This window comes from Aulonocara sp. 'chitande type north' Nkhata Bay, linkage group LG4, assembly GCF_057382095.1.
Source record: "Aulonocara sp. 'chitande type north' Nkhata Bay isolate Kocher_YH1m ecotype deep benthic linkage group LG4, A_spYH_male_GT1.1, whole genome shotgun sequence".
Classification (NCBI taxonomy): domain Eukaryota; kingdom Metazoa; phylum Chordata; class Actinopteri; order Cichliformes; family Cichlidae; genus Aulonocara; species Aulonocara sp. 'chitande type north' Nkhata Bay.
This window is the reverse complement of record NC_141347.1, coordinates 14,631,085-14,655,694: the sequence shown is the minus strand read 5'-3', so window position 1 is coordinate 14,655,694 and position 24,610 is coordinate 14,631,085. Positions and strand designations below refer to the sequence as shown.

Below are 24,610 nucleotides of genomic sequence, written 5' to 3'. Positions count from 1 at the left end.
GCTTGCTTTGGAGCGTTGGATACAGCTATACAAACAATTCGGCTGCAAGGAGGCAGTATGGGAGGGGGAGCTCAGAGGGGACATCCCCATCAGCTACTGTGCACCTGAAGGATTCATGTGACAAAAACATTTTAAAGTCACAGCTGGCCTTTTGTGATAGTCTTTATCACTGTTAGTTAGACCTTTGTAGGATTCCCATTTATTTGGGACCACCACTACGCCTTTCTACTTAAAAGGGAGTTGCCTGTGGCTTTAGTGCAAATCTAATTTGACACATACGAAGGGAAAAGACTTGCCTTTTCTCACCCTTGACCTTAAGCTTATGATGATGTAGGCATGCAGTTTGGTTCATACATTTTTGGACAATGACAATTTTTGTTATTTTGGCCTACTTCTCGACTTTTCAAAGAAGAGCTTTGAAGAAATGTGGAGAACTATTCCTGAAGACTGAGGTGGTCACATCAAATACTGACTTTCAAGTTTGTTAGAATTGTTGAAACACTGTTTTTGCCCTATATACTCCATTTACACTTATGTGTGTGCATAAATTACTGCAGCCATTTTACCCAGAAAATATGAAACTATTCAAAAAATAAAGGGTGGTTTGAGGTTTTTGGATAGTACTATTGCTTGCTACATAGCTTGAATTGCTTAATAATGCACTTAAACTGAAAACTATTAATTCTTTAAAAATAAATGGTATGAAGTCCAAAACACAATCATAATTACAACAGAAATATGAGTAAAAGCAGAAAGTAGAATAAAATAGAACCGCTAGTGCTGCTACAAGTTTGTTTACTCGGCTTATAAATTCAAAGGCATCATTGCTCTGACAATGGAAAAAGTTCACATGGCAAAACAAATTCATTAAAAATAATTGCATGTTCACATAATGAACTTTTGAGCCTCATTCTGCTGGATGGTCTCTTCCTGCTAAAAGGGAGTTCTTCCTTCCCACCACAGCTGAATGTCACTCATTAGGATTTTCTGATTGTTGGCGTTCTCTTTACAAATCACCTTGAGACGACTTTTGTGGTGAACCTGTGCTATGCAAATACAATTTAACTGGATTATTATTGCTATAAATGACTAAATTCAAAGTCAGACAATAAAATGCCAAAAAGTAATCTTTACTTTGACAAAAGAAGTGTAACAAAAAAAAAAATAAAAAAATAAAAAAAATAATAATAATAAAGGACACAAAAACATACATGTTTGCATGCGCCTCAATCTAAGATTGAGATAAGGCTACAAATAAAACACACATAAAAAGACTGGAAATGTTGTATGGACTTTATTCTATCCATGTTCTCTCTGAATCAATGCATCTTGTGTTCTCTTTATCTTAATCAAAAGGTAAAATGCACCATTTTCTGTCCTTATCCAATTCTTGTAAGGTCTTTGATTCACTGCCTCTCTTAATTTCCATATACAAAATAAGGATGGTGGGTATTATTTTGTTTTTATTCTCTACTATACAGTTTATTTTTTCCTCCTCTCCTGGCGAGTTCCTCCTCTGTCCAAACAGAAGCTTTTCTTCTTCTTTTCTTTTACTTCTTAACAATTTGGATGACATCCTCGTGCTCCATGATGTGCGTTAGGCCCACTCTCTGAGGGCTGTACTTGGTACTGGTTCCCTAAAAGACCGAGAGACAACACATTTTAGTTCCCCTTCAATCAAAGGGCTTCATGTTCAAGTGTAAACTGTATATTTATTTGCCTTCTCTGCTCTATGTTTCAAAATGAGAATTTTGCTTTACATCTCTAGTAGAAAGAAAGTGTCTGTTCTAAATGCCCTGTGACCAGGACGTCAGCAGACTATGTTTACTCTAGTCAAGAGTACAATTGTACAGAGTTAGCTCAAACGGTTCATAGGACAAGCAGAAAATGTGTCTCTGAAGATTGTTGACCCTGGAAACTTGAACTTACCCAAACCAGGGCATATTTGAACTGGCTGGCTAAAGTTCTGTGGATTCGATGACACTGCAAGTATTTAAAGACAAAAATTAGACTGTGCACATACAGTGGGGCAAAAAAGTATTTAGTCAGCCACCGATTGTGCAAGTTCCCCCACCTAAAATGATGACAGAGGTCAGTAATTTGCACCAGAGGTACACTTCAACTGTGAGAGACAGAATGTGAAAAAAAAAAATCCATGAATCCACATGGTAGGATTTGTAAAGAATTTATTTGTAAATCAGGGTGGAAAATAAGTATTTGGTCAATAACAAAAATACAACTCAATACTTTGTAACATAACCTTTGTTGGCAATAACAGAGGTCAAACGTTTACTATAGGTCTTTACCAGGTTTGCACACACAGTAGCTGGTATTTTGGCCCATTCCTCCATGCAGATCTTCTCGAGAGCAGTGATGTTTTGGGGCTGTCGCCGAGCAACACGGACTTTCAACTCCCGCCACAGATTTTCTATGGGGTTGAGGTCTGGAGACTGGCTAGGCCACTCCAGAACTTTCAAATGCTTCTTACGGAGCCACTCCTTTGTTGCCCGGGCGGTGTGTTTTGGATCATTGTCATGTTGGAAGACCCAGCCTCGTTTCATCTTCAAAGTTCTCACTGATGGAAGGAGGTTTTGGCTCAAAATCTCACGATACATGGCCCCATTCATTCTGTCCTTAACACGGATCAGTCGTCCTGTCCCCTTGGCAGAAAAACAGCCCCATAGCATGATGTTTCCACCCCCATGCTTCACAGTAGGTATGGTGTTCTTGGGATGCAACTCAGTATTCTTCTTCCTCCAAACACGACGAGTTGAGTTTATACCAAAAAGTTCTACTTTGGTTTCATCTGACCACATGACATTCTCCCAATCCTCTGCTGTATCATCCATGTGCTCTCTGGCAAACTTCAGACGGGCCTGGACATGCACTGGCTTCAGCAGCGGAACACGTCTGGCACTGCGGGATTTGATTCCCTGCCGTTGTAGTGTGTTACTGATGGTGACCTTTGTTACTTTGGTCCCAGCTCTCTGCAGGTCATTCACCAGGTCCCCCCGTGTGGTTCTGGGATCTTTGCTCACCGTTCTCATGATCATTTTGACCCCACGGGATGAGATCTTGCGTGGAGCCCCAGATCGAGGAAGATTATCAGTGGTCTTGTATGTCTTCCATTTTCTGATGATTGCTCCCACAGTTGATTTTTTCACACCAAGCTGCTTGCCTATTGTAGATTCACTCTTCCCAGTCTGGTGCAGGTCTACAATACTTTTCCTGGTGTCCTTTGAAAGCTCTTTGGTCTTGGCCATGGCGGAGTTTGGAGTCTGACTGTTTGAGGCTGTGGACAGGTGTCTTTTATACAGATGATGAGTTCAAACAGGTGCCATTCATACAGGTAACGAGTGGGGGACAGAAAAGCTTCTTACAGAAGACGTTACAGGTCTGTGAGAGCCAGAGATTTTCCTTGTTTGAGGTGACCAAATACTTATTTTCCACCCTAATTTACGAATAAATTCTTTACAAATCCTACCATGTGGATTCATGGATTTTTTTTTCACATTCTGTCTCTCACAGTTGAAGTGTACCTCTGGTGCAAATTACTGACCTCTGTCATCATTTTAAGTGGGGGAACTTGCACAATCGGTGGCTGACTAAATACTTTTTTGCCCCACTGTACACATAGTTTGCTTCTAACTTATTATGCGTGTAAAAGCATCTGACTTGAAAATGCGCTTTCCTTACCACATGTTCTACACTTGCTCCTCTTCTCATGATGATGGCATCATTAAAGTCAGGGCGCTCTAACAGAGAAAGCAGAAAAGGGTAAATTAATTTAGATCTAGTGTATATTCATCCATGTAAGACAAAAGTCTCACAAATGACTAAGAGAAAAATACATGTGTGCACATGTGGATACCTCCTCTTTTCTTTGTATAAATGCAGATCAGAGCCAGATATTCCCACAACCTTTCCAGAAGGTAATCCAGATTCAGCTTCATCCCACAACTGAAACATACAGTCAGAAAAATAGGATACTTTTACCTCCTTCATACAAACAGAAAAGGTGTGAAGTGACTGCTCTCATTTGAGGAAAAAAAAAAAAAAAAAACAAACTCTGTGAATCCCTCCAACCTTCTAATTAAGCTGAAAATGGGACCAAAGAGGCAAAATAAAGGAATTCCTTCTGTGCTGCTGCAACTACACGAGCATGAGTGAATCACAATTATAAGTTGCATTGTTTTACTTAAGCCAGCAGGTTTTATGTGTCTGTTTCTTGTATTTTAAAAGTGACTAAAGAAACTGGACTGTGCACATACAAAGTTTTTATATAATATAAAAATGTCATATCGCAATATCATTGCTATAGCAACGTCATGTGTTTAGATTCCCAGGCATGTCCCCCATGATTACAATTGCTTAGTAATAAGGCACTTAAAGGGAGCTATTTCAGAGACCTTCAACTAGTCAAAATACTTTTTAAAGGTAAACAAAGGAGACGACGAGTGCCACTGGAGCCCACACAAGCTTAGCTTCATGTGGATAGAAGTTACTAACACAACTTAAGCTGCTTTAGAGTTCACATTTGCATCATGCTTTATATTATATTACATTATATCCATTATATCATGGATATAATGCTGCTGCTGGCACTCAAATTAGGTGGTGTCATCAGTGGCAGCTCACTGGAAAAGGAGGATGGAAAATATCCTTCATTTAATGACACGAACAAACACTGGTTCCTGCAAACATCAATAAAACGTTGCATTTTTTTTCCCCCTTCATTGTCGGAAATTGTGAGCGTTATTGCAAAGTTTCTTAAAATATCATGATTTGATTTGGACTCTACTCTGGAGCCAGTTAGCTAACTTACATTGATTGATTGATTGATTGGCAATTTATTTCAACATGTGAACAACAACATTATGGTGTTTATTTCTTGTGAACCTGTGGAAAGATATCTGACCTGATGACAACACTGTGAGGTCTGCGTGCTAGGCGGTCCACTTCCTCAATGGAGATTTGATCCACCTTATTGTACACCTGTGAACACACACACACACACACACAAAGTCAAAGTTCAAGAGATTTGCCCAATATCTCAAAATTATTTCCCTTTTGTTATGAGTCAAAAAACAGAAAATCATCTCAAATCTCTCTAAAATGACAAGGAAGCTTCTAAATAAGTCCAAGGCTTTAACTGACTCACATATAGACAAGGCATGTAAACTCTGTTCCCAACAATGACGTCAATGAACTCGTCTGGTGTGCAATCCTCCCTGAAGAGAACCTCTGCATTAAAGATTTCTGAGGAGCAGAATTAAAGGAATAACCAGACACTTCTGCAGCCTACTCACAAATTATGTCACAGAAATGCTAACTGGGCTAAATGTACATCAAAGAGATCAACGAAGGATACTATATTCATGAAGTATGAGCTGAACGAGCTTCTCCGAGCACTGGGTGAGAGGAACTGTGGAGTTGAAGGAGAGGCCGCCACCTTTCTTGGGCTACAGGGGAAGAAAAAAAAGCACATTTGCGCTGAAATTAATGTTTGTTTTCCAGCTTCAAAAATACCAGTGATACATAACGTGGTCATTTGTGGTATATCGTGATGTCTGTAGCTAAAAGCAGAATCGCACATCACAAAGAATCACTTAGAGGAAAACATCAAATCACTGCTTTGTGCATATAGGGTATTATTAGTATAGTTATTCAGACTTTTGCAGAGGAGAGACAGTGGCTATACTGGACAAAGGATGCTGAATATGGAGCTGAAAGGCAGGAGGCAAAGAGGAAAACCTGAGAGGAGACTCAAGTGAAGGAGGACATGTAGAGAGTTGGTATGACAGAGGAGGATGCTAAAGACAGGGTTAGATGGAGGCAGATGATCTGCTGTGAACTCCAAAAGGACCAGCTGTACAATAATAAAAAGATTATTATAGTTAAAGTATAGTTAGAGTTATTCGGTGTTAATAATATCTCAGTTCAATTAGGTAACTCAAAGATAACTCTGCCGTCCAGGATGTTTGATATTTGCACCGTCTCAGACAGTCAACTCTATTTATTTAATGTGCACCATGAAAGATTAACTCCGGTAACTCAAACTGGCAGGAATTTAGAACAGATGTATTGATAAAAATATAAATATCTGCAAATGTTTAGTGTATTGATAATGTATTGCAAGAGTCAGGGAAAGAGCAGACTGCTGTGTTGATATTTTGCTAAACCCCTTCAGTAGTTATTTCCACCATCAAATCAACATTTACATATAGAGAACAAACAGCCAAATGGCTGTTAGTGGATGCTGTTTACAATCTTCTTATTTCAGTTATTCCAACTGTGAGACAAAAAAAAGACAAATATACACACTGTACCTTGAAATAAATATTGGGTTTTGTTCTGTTGAGTCTGATGCCCACTGACTCCAACTCCTTTTCTAGAAGTGCCCTAAAAACAAACAAAAAACCAAACAAAGAATATGTTTGGATAAGAATTCTAAATAAACACTTGTGTGTCCCTGAAACTCCATCCAAGCTCTCCAAACTCACAAACCTCTGAACATCTCCTTTGGTGGCATCCAACATCATGACGACAACATCTGCCGTCCTGGCAACAGCGATCACCTGTCGACCTCTACCCTTGCCTATAAGAAGTATAAAAGTTAGAGATCAGCTTAACACAACAACTACAAATTAAGGTCTTTTATTCATGTTTTTTTCCACAGTTTTTAGAAGCACTTACTTCCACAGGTATGATTTGGTTTTCCCTTTCCCCACAATATTAAACACAGCAACAAATACATGTAAAATCATATTCATCTGTTTATAAATAATTCTAACCACAACTATAAAAACCACACCCTTATACCTAAATATTAAAGTCTCTGTACACTTTAAATTTAAAGCGACAAAATATAAAAATATAAATCCTAAGTGTACCTTGAGCAGCACCCTCAATGATTCCCGGCAGATCTAGCAGCTGGATGTTGGCCCCTTTATACTGAGGGAAAACAGAGTAGAAGAGTTTCAAGATACAGCGCTTAACACACTGTATGTGTCAAAATATTTTTAATGTAGATGTGTGTACCTCTATGACACCAGGTATGCAGGTGAGGGTTGTAAACTCATAGGAAGCAGCTTCACTTTCCGTTGATGTCATCAAGCTAAGGAAGGTGGACTGCAGAACACAGCAGAGAATGAAAGTGTCAACGTTAGTCAAAGATGGTGTTTTAGTATGTTACGCAGCCTTTTGACATGTTTGTAGTGTTACAAAGGCAAAGTGAGTCCTTCTCTCTCACATGAAACACTGTGTACTCCAGAGTTCTTCTGTTACTTGCTTCAGCCACCAAAATGCGCCAAGCCTTACACGTGAATTATACTTCTGCATCAGATCTATGCCATAAAAGAAACCCCATTCTAACCCTATGCTGCAACCTTCTACATAACCTGATGTTCACCTGCAGGGGCAGCAGGTGACCCTGACACCCTCCTCCAGCTTATCTAAGGAAACACTGAGGCCTTCCCAAGCCAGCTGAAAGATGGGCCTCAGACCTCCTCCCATGCCTGAAACACATCACCTACGTATGGTCCAGGAGGCAACCCAGTCAGATGCCTGAACCATCTGTCCAGAGCTTGTGGCCACAGTGGAGGATCAGAACACGAGCTGGTAAATCAACAGCTTTACTTTCACGATCAGCTCTCTCTTCACCACAACCGACTACCAGTCTGTTATAGTACTGATGCAGCACCAATTAAACTGTCAATCTCTCGCCCCACTATTCCCTTACTTATTAGCAAGACCCTGAAATTCCCACTTGTCCCAGCTTTGGAGTGAGCACTCCACATTTTTCTGGTAGAGAACCATGGCCTTGGACCTGGAAATGCTAATTCTTTTTTCCATCGCCTTGTACTCGGCTGCAAAGCTCCCTAAACAAGCTCGAGGTTGCTGCTCAATGAAGCCAAAGAATATCATCATCCAGCAGAGACGAGATTCTGAGACCACCAACTAGCTATGCCTATGAATTCTGTCCATATAAATCACAAAGACTCCCCTTAACACTAATTTAAACAACAAATAAGAGTTATGGCATGCAACTAAATTTTATTTTGGCCTCAGCTTTGTCATAAGGGCTAAGCAATCAGAACAAACTGGACTGAAGGGTTTTTTAAAGAGACAGGACTTAAAGCTAAGCCCTTCAGAGGGTGACAAGAGGTGTTGCTACAAAGTACAAGCAAACATTAATGCTCAAAATTACCCTTTTTAAAGCCTTTAAAAGTTATTCCAGAAAAAATTCCAAAATAAATTAGGATCCAGCAAATGATCAGAATAAGGCATGCTTCAAGGAAACCTGAACATACTAAAATTTACCCTGCTTTCTCGTGGTAGGATTATGGAAAAATAAAGACATTATTAGAGGAAGACAAGCACAAACTCCTTTATCTTCTACGTCCAGACCAGGAAACACAACCCACCGTCCACCATGTTGACATACCTTACCCACAGAGGGGAAACCGATGAGAGCGACACGGGCATCTCCTGATTTCATGACATCGAACCCCTCCCCTTTGGCCCCTGCTGACTTGGAGGGCTCCAGAAGTTGAGCTCTGTATTTGGCTAGCTTGGCTTTGAGCAAACCCAGATGGTACTCAGTGGCTGGAAGTAAGAGTGAATGGAAAGGGGGGATAATGGAGCTGTTAATGCTGCAATTAAAATAACAACAATACAGTTGTTTTTAGATTGTACTTAACATATGCATAAACAAAATGTGGAAATAAGACTAAATATTGATTCGTCTTGAGGTATAATGCAACACTCATAGCTGACAAACACACACACAGCTGGGTACAAGTTGGTCCATTGTGGCGCTAACAGTTAGCGCTGCGACTTCTCCCTCTCACCTTTGTTTTTCTGTGTTCGAGAAATTTCTTTCTCTATTTCCGCGATTTTCTCCAGGATTCCCATGGCTGAAGTTCAGACAGGTGTCAACGCTTACACTGTTAAAAAAATCAGCAAATAAAAAAAAAAAAGAAACGTGTCACTCCAGAGTTGTTAGCTTTGTTAGCCGCCCGGCTAACCGGGCAACTAGTAACACTTTAACAGTTGAGAAACAAAAACAGAGAGTGAGGATATGATAAAGCAAGCGAGCACCCGAATACAACACGGGTAATGTCAACAGCTTAAATTATTGAAATACTGTAGAAAATTACACTTTAGCAGAGGATACACTCAACAGCATGCACAGTTAACCGACATCACCAACCGGAACACGGTCCGTTCCAGTGAAATGTCCGGGAGGAAACAAGAAAACTCGGGGAAACTTTTACCGCGTGTGTCGATGTCGTTACATCAGTCGGGGAAGTGACCGCTTGTGACCATGACACTGTCGCCACGGTAGAGGAAATATTAAAGAGCAATTACCCGTCCACTAAGAGGCATTTGCATTTTAAACAGCTATACGTCCATGCCTGTCAAGTGTTCAGTTAGCGGTATTAGCTTATACGTAAAGTAAGCATGGCTGCGCCCACGGGACCGAGAGGATCACAGGTGCCCTCTGAGTTTGAAGGATTCCCCTTTCCAATGGCTAGCAGACCACCGGAGGACAGCTCCGGTAAAGAGCAGGAGCAGACCGGGGATGTGAAAAAGAAGCCATGCAGGGCTTGTACGGACTTTAAATCGTGGATAAAGATGCAGAAGAAGCAGGCGACAACTGCTAGTGGTGGTACCGCACAGGTGACACAATGGAGTCAGGCTGGAAACTTGACAAATTACTTCGACGGTGTAAAGTTTATGATGTCGTAACATTGTGATTCACTGTTTAAAGATTTGGTTGTGATGGCAGCCAGCAAACTGGAGAGATATCAATATGTATTTGTGATAACCAAACAACCATAAATCATTCATTCAGACGGGGCAGCAGGCCACTAGTCTCTCTTGAATTCATCAGGTGACTGTCTGTGTTGATCCTGCAGGAGACAAAAGCTGCAGATTCAGAGCCACAAGATCCCCAGTGTCCGCTGGACAGGGAAGAGCTGGGCCGCAGCACTTGGTCCTTTCTGCACACTATGGCCGCGTATTACCCGGATCATCCATCTACCACTCAGCAGCAAGAGATGGGGCAGTTCATCAACATTTTCTCCAAGTTCTTCCCATGTGATGAATGTGCACAAGACCTCAGGGACAGGTCAGAACCACACGAGTGCTGCCAGATTTAATGTACAGGGCTGAAAGTCACATATCGGCACTTGCGCACATCTTCACACATAAAGGATCTTAGAAATGATTCAGCATATTTTACTCTTTTATTTACCACCCTCACACTTTCAGATGCTTTAGGATGAAATGCCACGATCACCAAACCACATTTCCTCTCCACAGATTGAAAACCAATCAGCCAGACACTAGCAGCCGCCACGCTCTTTCTCAGTGGTTCTGTCGTCTTCACAACAACATCAACGTCAGGTTGGGGAAGCCTGAGTTTGACTGTTCCCGTGTGGATGAGAGGTGGAGAGATGGATGGAAAGATGGCTCCTGTGATTGAGTGATTGTGCTGAGAGAGATTTGAAGACTCGAGTAAACCCCGTCGTCGGTATAAAACACCACTAAACTGAGCTCATGTTTGAGTGTTGGGTTTTTCTGGTTTTGTTTTAATATAGTATAATTAATCTATTAATAAAATTAAAGATTACATAATAGTTTTCCTCAGTGTTTCTTGAGTTCAGTTCAGTTTTATTTGTAAAGCACTGAAACATAAAAACAGTTTTCTGCAATATTATAGAGAGAAACTCAAAACACTAAACTCAAGATTCTGGGTTATATTATAATCCTCTCCTTGTTGGAAGTGCTTAACCAGGTATGACTCTCACTTGACCATTAGAGCAAAGACACCTGTGTATTGGTTCGTTATCACCAACCTTCAGTGCTGTGGAAACATATCGAGTCATCATTTCTTTATATTTTGCTTCCCAAGAGCCAGATTTTCTTGTAATTTTTCAAAGTGGTCCTAAGCAATAGTTCTCCAGGCTTTCTGAAAGTCTTTCAAAGTTTATCTTTGGACATCCAAAGTAAAGCTGGGAATGTCCTTCAAGAAACCTGGAGAACTATTAATGAAGACTACTCAAAGCAGGGGTGGGGAACTCCAGGCCTCAAGGGTCGGTGTCCTGCAGGTTTTAGATCTCACCCTGGGTTAACACACCTGAATCACATGATTAGTTCATTACCAGGCCTCTGGAGAACTTCAAGACATGTTGAGGAGGTAATTTAGCCATTTAAATTGTCTGTGTTGGATCAAGGATACATCTAAAACCTTCAGGACACTGGACCTTGAGGCCTGGAGTTCCCCCACCCCTTACCCACAGAAAAGACAAGAAAGCTGCCTAAGAGAGTTCAGACTGTGTTGAAGAATAAAGGCAGTCATAGGAAATATTAACTTTCATTTTGTCTTGTATACTATATTTTCATGTATTTTTGCATGTTTCAGTATATCACTGCACCTATTTCCCATTTTCCCAGCAAAATATAGAGAAATGAAGAGTCAAGACTTTTGTTAAAGTACTGTAAATTTTGGACCAGTAAAATTTCTAAATTTCTGTCATTTCATTTTTTACTATACACTATGCAGTGTTTTGTCTGCTGGTCTGACAAAGTAATCACTCAACAGAAATCACTAGACTGTGTAAACGTGTGACAGAAATGTGTCTGTTTTCCAGAGGGAATAAAACATGTCTAATCAAAATGATTGCATTTGTGAAAATTTAAGCACACTGACTCAAAAGACTACATAAAAGCTCTTATTTTGAAGAGTTCTTATATTTGTTTTACTGATCATATAATTTTTTCTCTATTTATGCCATATTCTCCTGCCATATCTTGTCTAGAATTATTTCCTTTATAACCCTAGTGTCATCACACATTCAGTTTATTTCCTCAAACATAGACTATTAAACTACAAAAAACATTAGTGACTTCTAGTGGTGTCAGCCATAAATGCACCTCATTGTATAAATCAACACATCTACTGCTTCAGTGGCCTTTCTCAGAACACGTTACATAAAACAATTCACTGAATATTAAAAATGGCACATTTGTTTTTCTCCAGGTGTAATAATATAATATTTTTTAGTATTCACAATGCACTGGTTGTACAGCCAAGTTGCATTTATTTAATTTATGTAGTATTTATTGAATCACAAACCACGTGTCCTCAGGCAGTGTACATAAATTTACCAGGAATGACTTGTAAACCTGTGCTGGGATTTTTAGTAAGGCTGATAATGTTGATTTTTATGGTTCAGTCATCATTGAGGATTCATGAATGAATAAATATCCCATGATGAGACACTTGTGACTATACTTTCTGTGGTATTTGGCATTCCTGTACCATCATAAGACTTTTCTTTATTTCATAATCGCAGAGTGTTTGTGACTGGGGCACGCACAGTCTCACCCACTGTATTGTTTATAGCCTGCTTAGCTGGATGCTAACTTATATGAAACTCCTGGAATAGTTGTAAACCTGTAGATTTAGATGGTGCTCAGGACAACAAAGACATATGCTCAGGGTTAGGAGATTTAAGCAAAGTTTACTAGTAATTCAAAACAGTAATTTTATAGAATAAAATCCAGTTCATCCACGTAAAATATCTGAGGTGCCAAAAGCTCCAAAAGCTCACTGATTGCATTACCAACAACCAACCTAACCTTAACCTTTTTAGCAGACGATAAGTGGTAATGTGTGCTTAACATTACAAAACATGCCAAATTTAAACCTCCTAAACAGAGAGCTTGAAACACTAAAATGGAAATCCCACAATGCATCTGTTAATTTAAAATTTACAAGAAAGGTTTTATACTTGATTTAATGTCGGACAGTCCTCCACAGGCTCCCAGAATGCATTGTTGTTTGTAGAAGTTTACTGTATTTTTAAAAATACAGCATAAAATAATAATAAAATCATGTAGTTCTTACAGTAATTTGTAATAGCGCTCTTTAATAACCTTATCCCAGATTGGGTTTCCTTTCTTTTAAACTTTTATTTGTTTACATAAAGTTTGGCCAAAGATTTGGGAAAAGTATGGCAACATAAGCTGTCCCACACGGGTATTGTGTACTCTGTTTTTGCCATTATTAATCCCACTAACCTACTGCAAAAGCCCTTTGAGGTCAAACATAAATGTGTATTTCATTAACCTGTTCTATTTTGAACCAACAACATTGGTCCAAGTGGCCTCCATCGTTTTATCCCCGCTCTCACGCTATCCTCCTATAATTGTATTCCATTATCCTGTTTTATTCCTGTGTAACAACATTAAAGTGAGCTCTGGCATAAATGGCCTATCCCGCTCGTCCGTAGCGTGGGCACGTTCTGGCTCCTGCACGTTCTCCACCGAGCGCCCGCGCGCCGTTTGGGAGCGCGCAGGACCCGTCCCTACAGCAGCGAGCAGCAGCAGCGCATCCATCCTGCCGTGGAGCCGGGAGCGTGGAGCCGCGAGGAGCGCACACACAGAGCGACAGAAGATGGACGGAGTGGGATCGTTCGGAGCGGGCCGGTCCGGGTCCACTATCGACCCGATTACCTTCGCCAAGCAGCCGCAGACCATCCTCAGAGTGCTGTCCTGGGTGAGAGCGGGTTTTCACGGTGCTGCCGTGTGTGTGTGTGCGGGGGGTGGGGGGTCCTCTCTGTTGTCGTTGCTGCGCGAAACCAGTGACGTGTTTTCCCTGTAAATACAGGCTCGAGAAATCCACTAAAAGCTGATAAGGATGCGGTGTAAATGGAGACATGAAATCAATGTTAATGCTGGGGGTGATTTACAGAAATGTGCTGTACAGGGTGTAACCAGGGCCTGGTGCTTATCTGACACCGTGACCAGTGATTTCACTACAGATGTGTGTGTTTGTGAGGTGTAAACGACCTCTCCTCACCTATTCTCTTTCCCTTTTTTTCCTTTTTTTTTTACATGCCACCTGCCAGTGTTTAACAAACACTGAGCAGCAGACCGGGTTGTGCTGAAAATAAGAGAGGCACATCCATATTCACTCATCAGCATTCACGTTTCTGGGCAATTGTGCTACTTATTTACGGTCCCATTGACCTACCACTTCTTATTTATCATTTCACCTGTCGTTTACACTGTTAAGTCACAATTTTCAGCTCATGATTTTGCTGATTTACCCCTACACTGCCGTCGCCGTTCGTCATCCCACCTGTGATTGGTCCGCGATCGTCGTTACGCACGGAGGGCCACGAGAAGCTTCGTGCCCTGACGTTTCGTGTAGGCTAAACGCATCACCTCTGGGTGACACAGAGAAGGTCTTCCTCAGTGGTGCCAGGGCCTCAAAAGGAAGCCAGTGGATCGTATGCAATTAATGTCATCATCATCACGTGATTTTAAAGAATTTGACTGGATGCAGAGGTTGCCACGTCGAGTTAAGATACGCGCTGTGATGTACTTATGCAGAAAAAGCTGCCTCACTTTATAGCTGTGGCCACTCAAGATGGAGCCTTTTAAACTCTGCTTGATATACGTTAAGGTAGCCCTGTGCTTCCAGCCCCATGTGGTACTTCCCACCACTGCAGTGGCAGTTTACAGAAGACAGTATACCAGGAATCTATTTCAGGAGGAGGGGGAAATGAATTCTAGTCTGTAGTGGGAATCCACAGTAAACAGGCAATTAGGTTAATGCCCTTTCCTCTCGTTTGTTTAAAAAAAAAAGCTATTCGTCAGTTAGAAATCTCACAGCAGGATTTTTTTAATTAAGGAAGAAGCGAATCAAAGTTTAGAGCAGGCAGGTAAAAGGAGAAGCCAACCCTTAAAAAGACATATTGTTTTTAAGCAGCTTTTATTTTTTTTATCACAACGATTCACTAAAAGCACCCGAGTGTGCGTCTACTCAGATTAAATCCACACATGTGATTAGTTTAAAATGTGGACCTGACATTATTCCTTTGTGTGTCCCCTCCACCTCTGTCATATGACCCACAAGCCCCCCCCCCCAGTAGGAGTGCATTTTTTCTTTGTGAGTGTGTGTGTCAGTCACATGGCCCTACTCTGCCATGAGTGTTAGTCAGCTGATCAACAGAGGGAAGAAGAAAGGCTGAAAATGAACTTGAGAAATTTAAGTTGGAGTTTATGGTAGTAGGTTTACGTGCAGTTACACACACACTGCCTCGGGACTGTGTGATTCTTTAGGGGAAGCGAAGCATCCACCTCTTCCAGTCGGTCAGAGAGAAAGAGGGGAAATTAGGTTAATGCCTTTTGGTTTGAGTATGCTCAGAGAGATGCTTTTGAATAGTGTAGCCACAATCCCGCTTCCAGTGAGTCTGCAAGCAGTGTTTGTTTGCTGGATAGACAGAAAACTGAAACAGTATCGCTTTAAATGGTAATCTGTTTTTGTTGTTTTCTTTAATCTAGCTCTTCCTTCCTGTCGCTCACTTTGTTCTGACTCTGACTCCACCCTCTACTTTCCCTTCGAACAACAGATATTTTCCTTGGTGGTCTTCGCCTCCATCGTGAACGAGGGTTATGTCAACATGGGCAGCGAGCGACTCCACTGCATCTTCAATAAGAACACAGACGCGTGCAACTACGGCGTGTTCGTGGGCCTGGTTGGCCTGCTGGCATGCTCCTTCTTCTTCCTGCTTGACTACAAGTTCTCCTCCATCAGCTCTGTTAAAGACAGGAAGAAGGCTGTAATGCTTGAGATCGGCTTCTCAGGTGAGGATGTGACATGTGATGGGAGGTCTTGTTCGCAGACACAAGCAAACAGGGAAGGCACAGAGCATTTCTTCCAGGCTGTCCTGGTGTGTCTGAGTTATGGCAGCTACAGGAAGTGATTCGTTTTTAAAAGGTCTTGCTGTGAGAAAAAATGAAGAAATCAAACAAAATACATCATCACTAGTGCATAATGCCAAACCGCGTAATGGGACTGTGCACTGGATGTTTTTGGAAAATGTACTTTTAATCTAAATGGTTCGGCACTTTTGTGGTTAAAGTCCTATCTTTTAAATAGGACCTTTTGTGTTAAGTTGGGGTCGGCTTCATCCTCTGTGGCTCCTCTGCTTTGTGGTGTGCCACAGGGATCTATTCTTGGGCCGTTATTGTTTTCATTGTACCTCTTGCCTCTTGGCGCGATTTTCCGAAAGCATAAAGTGCCATTCCATCTATACGCAGATGACTGCCAGCTCTACTTACCTTTTAGTCATTCTGATAGTCTCCCAACTGGACCTCTGCTTGACTGCCTTACTGATGTCAAAGCATGGATGGCAAAAAACTTTTTAAATTTTAATGATCGGAAGACAGAAGCAATTTTATTTGGCCCAAATCGTTCTTCTCATACTCTGGATGTTGATCTTGCAGCTTTGACTTCCCAACTAAAGAGTTCGATCACAAATCTTGGAGTTAAAATTGATTCTGCACTCACCTTTGATGACCATGTAAACGGGGTGGTAAAATCAGCATTTTATCACCTCAGACGTTTATCAAAGGTTAAGCCCTTTCTTTCCAAGTGTGACTTGGAAAGTGTTATTCATGCCTTTATTACCTCACGTTTAGATTATTGTAATTCTCTTTTAATAGGGGTTGGGCAGGGCACTTTGTCACGCTTGCAATTAGTGCAAAATGCTGCGGCACGATTTTTAACTGGCAGAACAAAATTTGATCACATCACTCCGATTTTGGCCTCTTTACACTGGCTTCCAATTTAATTCAGGATCCGTTTTAAAGTCCTTTTATTGGCTTTTAAATCTCTAAATGGTCTGGCACCTGTTTATTTGTCTGACTTGTTGAAGCCCCACGTCCCCACTCGTTCCCTTCGGTCAGCTGAGCAGTTGCTGCTTCCAAAGTCACGGCTGAAACTTAGAGGAGACCGAGCGTTCTCTGTTGCTGTGCCGATGCTTTGGAATAACCTTCCTCTCCATATTAGACAGGCTACATCAGTGCCAGTTTTTAAGTCTTTATTAACCCTCGGAGGCTTTAAGTCAAAAAAGCTTTTTTTGACTTAAAGCCTCCGAGGGTTAAAAACCTATTTTTATTCCCTGGCTTTTAACTCTGTGGGTAACTGATTGGTGTTGATCATGTCCATAACTTTATGACCACAGCACACTGTTGAATCTGTGCCAGGTAGAGTTAGGGCAGTTCTGAAGAACAAATGGGGTCCAACATAGTACCAGCAAAGTGTACCTAAATAAGTTGATTGATGAGTGGATAAAACCAATTATATACATGACTAGCATTGATTTCCTTGCTCAAATCAGATCTGCACTTTGACAAATCACAGGCTAACCACTGAATGCCTAAAGGGTCTGAAACTGAAGTGAGTGAACGAAGCCTGGAATCATGATTCAAAAGGCCGGAGTTCCCCAAAAATAACAAAAATGCTACAGATACCAGCTTGCTTCTTTATTTCAAATAACATTCAAAGGAATGAAACCTGTCACCTGAATTTAAGTTTTAAATAGTATTAAGGAGCATTTTATGTTTCTAAAAGGGAACAAAGAAGTGCTTCCAGTCCAAAAATTGGAGAAATCAACACCTACAGGTGCTCTTTCATCTATGTGGAACGCTAACGTTGAATAAACTATTAATTGCTCTGCTGGTTTCTGACAGGTTTCTGGACCTTTCTATACTTTGTAAGTTTCTGCTTCCTCGCCAATCAGTGGTCTCGGACCAGAGCTGAAGAGCTGCCACTCAACCAAGGAGCAGATGCCGCTCGGGCAGCAATCGCCTTCTCTTTCTTCTCCATAATCACCTGGGTAAGCCCCTCCAACCACCTAAAAGCAAAACCACCTTTAACCCCAAGAGCTGAGGCTGGAAATCTTTCTATCTGAGTTGATTCCATGTCTAAAGTTAATTATGAAACTCCAGCAGCAACTGGCCTTATGAGGCATTGATGTACGTATTTATTGAGACTTTGGACTTTCAAAAAGTTTCTTTTTTTTATTGTAATAGCTGTACTGATTTTCCTAAATGCTACCTCTGACATTGCCTTTATAAAATATAAATAAAAACTAATCAGAAGTTACAAAACTGTAATAACTGCCTGGCTCACAGTATACAAAAACCTGCTAAAGCACTTCTCGATTAGCGCATACTGCAGTGTAGCTAGTTTAAGTCTAACTATAGAAATGTTATTTGTTTTAAGGCTTTTCTTTTGGACTCTCTCTTGGCTTCTTCTTGAAGTTTTATTGGTTTCCATGATGGGCTGTTTTGTTAGCTGTAAACTCAGTTCACTATTTTCCCTTCTTCTTTCTGACATTTTGTTGGCACAGACAAGCTACCTAGCTTGTATAACTAGCTAGCCAGCTTACCTATAAATTAGCTGGCTTTATTTCTACTAAATTCTATAAAATAAATGATAAAATTCTTCTTTTTAAAACCTTTGTTGCTAAAGTGTAGTTATAATGTGCTTTTATGATTAGGAATACCTCACATTGAGTCTCAGACTCACTTTTCCCTCTCTGTGGCCCTTTTCCCGGTCCTCCAGGCTGGTCTAACAGTGCGTGCGGTCCAGAAGTATCTGCTCGGCACAGACATGACACTGTTCACCACCGAACACATGGACGGTGGCGCACCCACCCAGCCATACCCCTCCAACTCTCCGGGAAGCGGCGGCACCACCATCGAGACCACGGAGACCTACCAGAGCCCACCATTCACCGAAAACAACGCAGCACCCACATACCAGGTTCCCATTTACTAGAAAGGATAGACCTGGTGATGGTGGTGGAAGAAGAAGAAGACGACAGGGGAGAGGGATGCAGATAAGAGGAAACTGCTTTCTGTGATGTTACACGTGCAGTTGTTTATGTTGATCCGGGCTGAGTTTTCAGTAAGCGTTGAATTAGCGGCCTCTGATTCCTCATTTCTTCCTCTTGGTACCTTTTCCTTCCCGAACATTCCAGTTTTATCGTCACTTTTGTACGCCTCTCTGTGGAGCAAGGCCACAGCACAGGTACGAGAGCTGATAAATCAAAAAGAAAAACAAGTGGAGGAAATGCAGAGCAGGAGGCCACTTTTGCCGACTTCAAACGCATTTTGACAAAAAATAAGTATGAAAAAAAAGTGATCAACAAGTCAGTGACTCCACCACAACAAAGCAGTATTAGATCCCTAAAAATAGTGCAGGAGGCACTCGCATCCAGAGAGCACCCTTGTCTTATTCTTTTCATTTATTCCAAATCCCCTTTCATGCCAAACACTGCAGGGAATCGTTTTTCTTTTTCTTTTTTTTGGTTGTTGTTTTTCTTTTTCTTTTTTAGCTAGAGTCTGGTCTTTCCTCGTATGTTCCCTGCTGCAGTTAGAAACCATCATCTGCATTAAATCTGCATGTTTCCAAACTTAGAGATCAACTAAGTGCCATACTGTACTGTGTGTTTCAGACAGTGACTTAATTTAGTAGTTTTCCACATGCTGTAAAGAAAAGAAAAACAAAAAAAACACAACGGCAATGTTTTTGTGACCAAGTGCAATATTTCACATTCTTATGTAAGTAGGTAGATGCAGTACTGTAGGTAAACTAGTTTAGGTCAATTTCAGGTGCTGTCTCAAATCACATGCAATTCTTTGGATTGTGCTGATAAGTCTCGACGATCTGACCACCCTGGTGATGTTTTGCAGGAAATGGAAGTTGTATCAGATGATCAAAGCGCTCCAGAGAGAGAGAGAAAGAGGGAATTTCTCTTCCATGGAAGCTGAGCTATTATATATATAATTAGAAAAGTTCAAATTGTGCTATATCATCCTTTCAGACATGTTTTAGTCTCCCTTAATGAAATCTATCGCACATTTTAAAGCAAACGACACTCACGGTGCAAAATATAAATGGTACAGTGTCACCCTGACTGAGCCGGTGTGATTTTGGGGGTCAGCCTGATTACACTTCAAATTCAGTGTGGAAACCTTCATCCTTATTGAATCACCATTCAGTCTGGTATATTTCTGTGCCTGGCATGAATGGATTATTAAATGGACCTAATGGGCTCCTGCGCTGGAAGTGATTATTAATCCTGGAAAGTCAGTTACATGACTATTAAAAACACACACACACACACACACAAACTGATCAGGAGTTCGGGGGGAGGGTGGGGGCTTTTACAGCCTGTGCCCAGGGGGCCTTTGTCTCACAATCAATCCATGGTGCCAGGGAATGTATTCAGTGTGTTATTTGAGACAGCGCCCTGTGCTGACTGCTGTGTGTACAAAAATCAGGAGAGTGGGAGATATTCTGGGTAAATTATGTAGGTCCGTTTATGTTTACGTTTTAGAAGCTGCCAAACTGCCCTGTGTTCTTATTGCTGTCTTCTGATTACCACGTTACTACTACGTTACTACTATGTTGTTAATAGGATCTTCTGGAGGGGGGGGGGCAAAAGAAAGAATATAGTTGGGGGGTGTTACAGATCGCTCGCTGGCTAATTCATTGATCCTGCAATCCCGCCACATTAAGGAGAGAGCGGCGGGTTGGGGTGTAATAATTAGTTGCCATGACGACAGGGTTGTGTGGATGTTGGTCACCAGGGGCCCTGATGTAGATAGTACCCATGCCAACCATGTCGGTGTGTAGCAGTGTCTGTGCTGTGCTTCGCGTGCACGCTCTCATCAGTGAATCTGTGGTGTCGTGTGGTGTGTGTGCGACCGTGCGAGTGTGTCCACGTGCACCATCGTCGTGCACGAGGGACGTGTAAGTCTGCACGCTTGTGTCCAAAGCCGTGAGTGTGTGCAGTCAGTTGGGTTCTGTGCTGCATCGAAGTTTGTTTTTTCTTTAACGTGCATTTATCAGAGAGGGGGAATCACGAGCGTGCTACGATATTTAATCATTTTGCCTCAGTAAAAACACTATTTAACCTCAGTGTCACTGATAAGGTATACATAATGCAAAGCAAATTAACTGGGCCAAATCTAAAAGAATTCTAGTTAAAGTGACACACATGACCAGTCGAAAGCCTTGCTTGCTGTTCTAATGGATCCAGTGTAAATGGTTATCTCTGCTGCGGCAGGACAACTGAAGCAATCATCATAATAAGGAAAGAAAATTGTTTGTTATATATCGAATGCTGTGTCACTCCGACTCTAATAGGATGTTTTAGAAAGACTGGCAGCATCGGTGAAGCTGACAGGATCATTTTATACGTTTGTAACCGCCAATGTATCCATACTTTAAATTTACTTTCTGATTCCTCAGTTGTAGTTTTGCACAAGTGTGTACACACATTAAAAAAAAAAAACAACTTAAAGTATTATTAAAAATCCAGATCCGGCCCTTGATTTCATGGACTGGAGCTACAGGAAGCCAACAGACTGAAAATGTTAACTACTGTAGATATGTAGTTATAGAAAAAGAACTCTTATTCTGCAATAATAGAATTTCTGTGTGTCCTCAGTTCCAGCACTCAAATGAATAACACTGATCTACCTGTGATCTTTAAAAAAAACCCAGTTTTACTCACCTCGCCGTCTGTCAGCGAGTGTTAAGTTAAGCATGTCTTTAAAACCGTGGGATAATCCAACAGTCCTGTCTTTCAGAGTTTTATTTTGGGACAGGGTGCAACGCCACTGGCTGCTGGACTACAGCTAGAATAGGGGACAGGAGGAGTACCGTTAAGTCTATTTGTAAGAGTTAAAGGACTACACTTTGTGTTTTAGCCCACCAGCTGCAAATTGTGCACAGATCCCCTACTTTTCACACGGGCTGGTCTTAGTTTATTTGAAAATGCTTTGAATATGTTCTCACAGACTCCAGCTTGGTTTACGTGTTGTTTGTTTGTTCAGATTTATCTGTTAAGGACGCTGGCTTACCATAAACCACAACCTGCTAATAAATAAAAACTTTGAAAAAATATTTAATCATAAATATAGGGGTTTTTTTATACTATTTTTGACACCATTTTTCTAGAGGAGACATTTGACATAGTTGAAAGCAGCTTTGTTGCTGGTGGAGTCTGCCATTGCCATTCTGAGAAATCGGATTTAAGCAGCTATGGATACAGTTTAAGTTCAGTTTATGGCATGAGTTTTGAAAATAGTCTGTCGTTATGTGTTAGAAAGCACCGATGTAGTCCTTTAAGTCTTCAGTGTTGCCGGGATGGTAGTGAACAGATAACTGTGGTTGGGTGAGAGGTGCTGCTGGGGTGTTACTGGGTAGATTGGGTTGCTGTCAGGTCAGGTTGTATTGATGTTCTCAGTGCTTCAGTCTCTTCTTCAGTCACTGTGGTAGATAATAATAATAATAATACAAGCATTCTCTGTGTTTCGTGCTCTGGCCCATGTACACCACCGTGGTATTGGTTTGATTGTAAAATTCAGTATGTTATTGAAGTAAATGAAATTATTGTGTGATGCTGTTCAGGGTCTGATGTGTCCACTACTACAGAAAATTTAAAAAACAACAACAAATAAATAAATTTATGTCAATAATGCATATTTATAACTAGAAAGCACTCTCTGTTGGAAATACTTTGTCCGATCACTCTTAAAGGGGCTAAAATCAGTCGTTCATGCCATTAATCTGTTAGACCGAGGTCATAAAGAAGGCATGTCATATAGTATAATGCGTTGTATGGATACATCAACCAAGAATTCAAGTGAACATTGATTTTATGGCGTGTTACCCCTTAAACGTTTCTTCTGAGTTGCTTCTTCCTTTCCTGAAGGTGTTTGACCTCTTCAGTGTAAAAACGCGTGTACAGAGATGTGTATCACTGTCTATTACCTGAATGTCTCTGGACTGCAGTCTGACCATCACTCCAATAAAAAAGAAACCATGTTCTGGACTGGCTGTTTGTGTCCCTGGGTTTCGTGGGTGAGGACCTGTGACTTTGTGAATGGGTGAATGACTGAATGTAGTGTAAAGTGCTTTGGGCTCCTTAGGGACTAAGTAAAGTGCTATACAAATACAGGCCATTTACCATTTACTTTATTTTCCATATACACACTATTTCCCTGGGCTTTCCAAAGCTTTAGAGAATGGAAGCTGTGCCAACCCCTACACTTCTTCAATAAGAAAGCTCTAATTGTGCACCAGACGCGCTCCATCCGGAGATGGACCCCAGAAAAGGAGGATGCTCTGAGAGACTGCTATGACACCACAGACTGGGATGTGCTCCTGAGCCCACATGGTGAGGACATAGAGGGGGCACACTGTCTTACAGACTATCTCAACTTTTGTGTGGACACAGTCGCCCCTGCTAAGACGGTACGGTGTTATCCTAATAACAAACCGTGGGTAACACAGGAAGTCAAAGCTGTCCTCAACATGAAGAAGAAGGCTTTCAGGAGCAAAGTGAAGGAGGAGATGAAAGCAGCACAGCAGGAGGTGAAACGCTGCCTGAGGGAAGCAAAGGACACCTACAGGAGGAAGGTGGAGCAGAAGTTGGAGAGGAACAATATGAGGGAGGTCTGGAATGGTGTGAAAACCATCACAGGCCACAACACCAAGAAAAGCACAGTGGGGGGGACTGTGGAGAAGGCAAACGAACTCAACAACTTCTTCAACAGGTTTGACCAGCCCACAACCCCCCCACCCTCACCCTCACCTTCACTACAGAGTCCTCTCCCCACTCTCCTGCCTCCCTCGCTTCCCCCCCTTCCTGACACCATGACCCCCCCCTCCTCCAATCCCTCTCTCAGCAGCAAGACATCTCCCCCCCTCCCCTCCTCCCAAACATCTCCCAGTGTCACAGTGGATCAGGTCAGGAGGCAACTGAGGAAGCTTCGCCCCAGAAAGGCAGCAGGCCCAGACAAGGTGTGTCCTAGGATGCTTAAGGCGTGTGCTGCTGAACTTGGGGAGCCGCTACAACGAGTCTTCAACCTCAGTCTGCGACTGGGGAGAGTGCCCGCCCTATGGAAGACATCCTGCATCGTCCCGGTCCCCAAAAAGAACCGGCCCAATGAGCTGAATGACTTCCGACCGGTGGCACTGACGTCACATCTTATGAAGACTCTAGAGCGGCTCTTCCTCAACCTCCTCCGACCACAGGTACAACATGCCCAGGACCCACTACAGTTTGCATACAAGGTGGGTGTCGGAGTGGAGGATGCCATCCTGTACCTCCTACACAGAGCCCACTCACACCTGGATGGGGGAAAAGGCACGGTCAGGATCCTGTTTCTTGACTTTTCCAGTGCCTTTAATACCATCCGGCCCTGTATGCTTCAAGAAAAACTGAACAGGATGGAGGTGGACCCCTGCCTGGTGGCTTGGATCTCCGACTACCTCACCGACAGACCACAGTACGTCAGGCTGAAGGACATCACGTCTGACACAGTGGTCAGCAGCACAGGAGCACCACAGGGAACTGTGCTGTCCCCTCTTCTCTTCACCCTGTACACCTCTGACTTCTGCTACAACTCTGAATTATGCCATATTCAGAAGTTTGCAGATGACACGGCCATCATGGGGTGTATCTGGGATGATCAGGAAGAAGAGTACAGAAGTCTGGTGAGGAACTTTGTCGCATGGAGTCACACAAACCACCTGCAACTCAACACCTCAAAGACTAAGGAACTGGTTGTGGACTTCGGGAGGTCTAGAGCAGGTCCACTGCCGGTTCAGATAGAGGGGGAGGAGGTGGAGGTGGTCAACAAGTACAAGTACCTCGGGCTGTGGGTGGACAATAAACTGGACTGGTCATGCAACACAGAGCACCTGTATAAAAAAGCCCAA

At 42.0% G+C, this 24,610-nt stretch overlaps 3 protein-coding genes across 5 annotated transcripts; 2 read left to right on the top strand and 1 right to left on the bottom strand.

Annotated features, from left to right (window-relative positions):
• Positions 1-1,275: 1,275 nt before the first annotated feature.
• On the bottom strand, positions 1,276-9,609 carry drg2 (developmentally regulated GTP binding protein 2). 3 transcript variants are annotated; one of them, XM_086288635.1, is made up of 14 exons: positions 9,279-9,609; positions 8,853-8,948; positions 8,447-8,607; positions 7,042-7,131; positions 6,894-6,954; positions 6,508-6,598; positions 6,330-6,402; positions 5,372-5,462; positions 5,162-5,259; positions 4,919-4,995; positions 3,872-3,960; positions 3,697-3,755; positions 1,930-1,983; positions 1,276-1,637 (listed from the first exon to the last, which is right to left on the bottom strand). In XM_086288635.1, exons 2-14 carry the CDS (start codon positions 8,914-8,916, stop codon positions 1,551-1,553), a joined length of 1,095 nt encoding a protein of 364 aa, XP_086144761.1. In that variant the 5' UTR covers positions 8,917-8,948; positions 9,279-9,609; the 3' UTR covers positions 1,276-1,550. The 3 variants fall into 3 exon arrangements, with proteins under 3 accessions (XP_086144761.1, XP_086144760.1, XP_086144762.1); XM_086288634.1 differs by lacking the exon at positions 9,279-9,609 and adding an exon at positions 9,162-9,272; XM_086288636.1 differs by lacking the exon at positions 9,279-9,609 and adding an exon at positions 9,215-9,233.
• On the top strand, positions 9,131-10,646 carry gfer (growth factor, augmenter of liver regeneration (ERV1 homolog, S. cerevisiae)). The gene is made up of 3 exons (XM_086288638.1): positions 9,131-9,684; positions 9,924-10,135; positions 10,330-10,646. The coding sequence occupies exons 1-3, from the start codon at positions 9,466-9,468 to the stop codon at positions 10,490-10,492; spliced, it is 594 nt and encodes a 197-aa protein (XP_086144764.1). The 5' UTR covers positions 9,131-9,465; the 3' UTR covers positions 10,493-10,646.
• A 2,614-nt stretch (positions 10,647-13,260) lies between these two features.
• On the top strand, positions 13,261-22,711 carry syngr3a (synaptogyrin 3a). Its single transcript, XM_086288637.1, has 4 exons — positions 13,261-13,570; positions 15,432-15,666; positions 17,557-17,702; positions 18,434-22,711. The coding sequence occupies exons 1-4, from the start codon at positions 13,469-13,471 to the stop codon at positions 18,647-18,649; spliced, it is 699 nt and encodes a 232-aa protein (XP_086144763.1). The 5' UTR covers positions 13,261-13,468; the 3' UTR covers positions 18,650-22,711.
• The last annotated feature ends 1,899 nt before the right edge of the window (positions 22,712-24,610 follow it).